This window comes from Sinohyriopsis cumingii, chromosome 14 (genome assembly GCF_028554795.1).
Source record: "Sinohyriopsis cumingii isolate HCF-2022 chromosome 14, ASM2855479v2, whole genome shotgun sequence".
Taxonomy (NCBI): Eukaryota; Metazoa; Mollusca; class Bivalvia; order Unionida; family Unionidae; genus Sinohyriopsis; species Sinohyriopsis cumingii.
In genome coordinates, this window is record NC_142974.1 from 70,163,833 (window position 1) to 70,168,133 (window position 4,301).

Consider the following 4,301-nt stretch of genomic DNA (forward strand, 5'->3'; position numbering starts at 1 on the left):
AAACGACTACAAACAACCAAAAGTCTGAGAAAAATAATGCTAGAACAGATGAAACTGACCACATGAACATTGCTGTTTACACATAGGAAATGACTGACATTATACACATGTTACCAACAATAATGGTTTTAGTGAAACATTACATATACATCATTACAAATTACATATCCCAATTGAACTATTTTGCACTAAAATGTCTGCTTATAACACCAGCACATGCAATAATCTCATCTTTTCTTAAGTTTACAAGAAATATGACAAGTGGAATTTCTGTGTACATAAAATGGAATAATATTCATGTGTTGATAGTGTTAATCATTCTCTGTGAATTCATCATGGATTTTATGCATTATTCATTACAGGAGAAACAAAATGAACAAATCACTGATTTCATCTTTTTGCACGAGTTTTATTTCTACATGTGGCGTGACATTTATACCATTATGTCATAATATTATTGAGAACTGCTGTGCCATCTTTTAGCTCAATTAAAGGAACATAAATAAGAAAATAACATTTATTGCAAATAGCTCCATCCAAGCCAAGTACTCTCAGCAAGTCTCAGGGATACAGACCCTGGTATAGCTAACACTGCACTAGGTAATCTCACCGCACATAGGCTGTAGGGGAATGCCTAGCTGTTTCGCTCAGGGGTTAATGAGTTAAGACCCACATTCATAAAACTATTAACCTAAATGAAAACACTACACCTTTAATAATTATTCTCCATTCTGTATTATCATGTCATGGTTGAACATGTACTGTGCCAAAACCTCTGAATACTTTATCAAAAGTATACACCATCATGTTGCAATTCATTGCACTAGTCCCAAATATTTGATGAGAAACAACACATTTGAATAGTTAATGTCCAGTATGTATTCTCATGTCAACCTTGTTTAAATTTTAGAACAAATTTAAAATTTTTTTTTTTTTTTTTCCAGTATTCAACCTCATGTGGTTCTCCAAAGCAGTATTTTGCCCTAAAAACTATCACCAACCTACAAAGCAGTATTTTGCCCTAAAATGCTATCACCAACTTCACATGGGAATGGATTATCTCAAGTGCCTCTTTAAACAGCATTCTGTCTAAGCCTTAAATCATGCACTTCACCTTTGAATTGTGTTTGTATATCTCTAGTATGAATTCTCATGTGTTTCTTCAAATGACTACTCAGTCTAAACATTGTATCACAAACTTAATATTTCCATGGTTTGTTTCCAGTATTCAACCTCCTCCTGTGTTTCTCCAAATGACAACCTTCTCTAAATCTTTTATTACAAACTTCACGTTTGAATGTCTTAGCTCCAGTATGTATCCTCATGTGGATTTTCAAACTTCACACTTGAATGTCTTAGCTCCAGTATGTATCCTCATGTGGATTTTCAAAGTCTTAGTCCATACAAACATTTTATCACAAACTTCACATTTGAATAGTTCATCTCCAGTATGGATTCTCATGTGGTTCTTCAAATGACTACTCTCTCTAAACATTTTATCACAAACTTCACATTTGAATAATGCATCTCCAGTATGTATTCTCATGTGGTTGTTCAAATGACTAATCTCTCCAAACATTTTGTCACAAACTTCACATTTGAATGGTTTATCCCCAGTATGGATTCTCAAGTGTCTCTTCTGAGAACTTCTCAGACTAAACATTTTATCACAAAATTCACATTTGAATGGTTTAACTCCAGTATGTATCCTCATGTGCTGCTTCAAACTACTTATATTTCCAAACAGATTATTACAAACTTCACATTTGAATGGCTTATCTCCGGTATGGATTCTCATGTGATTCTTCAAAGTGCTCCTCTGTCCAAACATTTTATCACAAACATCACATTTGAATGGTTTATCTCCAGTATGGATTCTCATGTGATTCTTCAAACGACTACTTTGTGCAAACATTTCATCACAAAATTCACATTTGAATGGTTTATCTTTAGTGTGGATTCTCATATGTTTCTTTAAAGAATTACGATGTGCAAACATTTTATCACAAACTCCACATGTGAATGGTTTATCTCCAGTATGTATCCTCATGTGCTGCTTCAAACTACTTCTATCTCGAAACAGATTATTACAAACTTCGCATGTGAATGGTTTATCTCCAGTATGGATTTTCATGTGTCTCTTCAGATCACTATTATCTCTAAACACTTTATCACAAACTTCACATCTGAATGATTTATCTCCAGTATGGATTTTCATGTGTCTCTTCAGACCACTGTTATCTCTAAATACTTTATCACAAACTTCACATCTGGATGGTTTATCTCCAGTATGGATTTTCAAGTGTCTTTTCAGAGGACTACTCTGAGCAAACATTTTATCACAAACTTCACATTTGAATGGTTTATCTCCAGTATGTATCCTCGTGTGTTGCTTCAAGCTACTTTTATCTCCAAACAGATTATTACAAACTTCGCATGTGAATGGTTTATCTCCAGTATGGATTTTCATGTGTCTGTTCAGATCACAATTATCTCTAAACACTTTATCACAAACTTCACATCTGAATGATTTATCTCCAGTATGGATTTTCATGTGTCTCTTCAGATCACTATTCCCTCTATTAAACACTTTACCACAAACTTCACATATGAATGATTTTTCTCCCGTCTGGGTTTTCATGTATATCTTCAGATGACTACTGTGATTCAACATTTTATCACAAACTTCACATTTGAATGGTTTATCACCAGTATGGATTCTCGTATGTTTCTATAAATATAAATGGTTAATCTTAAGTATAGTTTCTCATGTGGTTCTTCAAATGACTATAGTCTGACAATACAAACCCGTTTGTTTGTACGCCCTACCCATTTAAATAATGGAAACCTTTGTTGTGATAAAATGTGCAAGGAACTTAGTCAATTCCTTCACTGATTTATAGTTTTTAAACTGACTGTGACTAGAGTGGCCCTAACACCTCATTTTATGTTCGTTTCATGCTTAACGAAAGTTTTCAGTGTAATAAACGAACATGCTCAGATCCATTTCCTGTTTCTGGACAAGTCCATTTTCAGCAAAGGGGTTTATGATGACTAAAGACGTACATACATAACTCGTCTGGTTCCGATATTTACAAAGTCGAATCAAGCAAAGGAAAATAATGACAACTACAAATTTGCTTTTCATGTGGATTTAACAAGCGGTTTAAATTTATATGTTCATATATGCAAAGGGATATAATTCCAAACTCACACCGTTATGTAATTTACGGATTTATGCAGCAGTTGCCGAACAGGATGAGCTAACGTCATTACGTTGTCTAATGGAAATAAACTAGCCTATAGTATATGCAATATGGAGCCGTTTATGTATGGAAAGTCCGTTAAACATGAAATGGTGCAGGGGATGCCAGCATTAATGCCATTCTGGTCACAGTCAGGTTACAAATTGTAAATTAGTGATTCAATTTATTTAGTTATGTCACTTTTTATCACATCAAACGTTCTCATTTTTTAAATCGATTGGGGGGGGGGGGGGTACAAACAAACGGGGATGTAGAGCCAGACTATACTCTCTATACACATTTTATTACAAACTTCACATTTGAATGGTTTATCTCCAGTTTGGATTCTCGTATTTTTCTTTAAAGAATTACTTTATGCAAGCATTTTATCACAAAATTCACATTTGAATGGTTATCTCCAGTATGGATTCTACTGCAGTTCTTCAAATGACTATTCAATCCGAACCTTGTATCACAAACCCCAGATTTGAATAATTTATCGCCAGTATGGATTCTCATGTTGTTCTTCAAAGGACTACTTTGTTCAAACATTAGAACCATCACATTTGAATGGTCTAAACTCCAGTATGTATGAAGCTTCAAACAACTAATCTGTTTAAACTTTTCATCACAAAGTTTACATCTGTATGTTTGATCTCCAGTGCTTCATGCGACTCTTCAAACTGCAACATCGAGAGGTATAATATTAATCAAAGGCCAGTTCAAACACCGGATAAAGGACAGGATTCTCATTGGCTCGTTCGCAGGAAGTTGACTGGCTTAGCTCTTATGTGCTTGAAAGACTCGTCGGTTTAAATTTTCAAACTTTTTATTGTGTCTTTTTTGCTAAAGGCCATATTCAGAGATAAGTGTTCAGGAAATATCCGTGCAAATAACAAATAAATTAAGATTACAAGCGGTGGATATGCTGTATGTGACAGTATTTCAGAAATAATAATATGGAAACCCGTGACGCTCGGTTTAGGATATCACGGTACCAATTGTTTTTCCATAGACCTTAATCTAATGTTAGTAGTATAGTGGGCCACCTTAGCC

At 34.4% G+C, this 4,301-nt stretch overlaps 1 protein-coding gene across 1 annotated transcript; it reads right to left on the reverse strand.

The window, feature by feature from the left end:
* Positions 1-388: 388 nt before the first annotated feature.
* LOC149784091 (uncharacterized) lies at positions 389-3,382 on the reverse strand. The gene has a single exon (XM_089932178.1). The coding sequence runs from the start codon at positions 2,672-2,674 to the stop codon at positions 1,334-1,336; it is 1,341 nt and encodes a 446-aa protein (XP_089788304.1). The 5' UTR covers positions 2,675-3,382; the 3' UTR covers positions 389-1,333.
* Between the last annotated feature and the right edge of the window lie 919 nt (positions 3,383-4,301).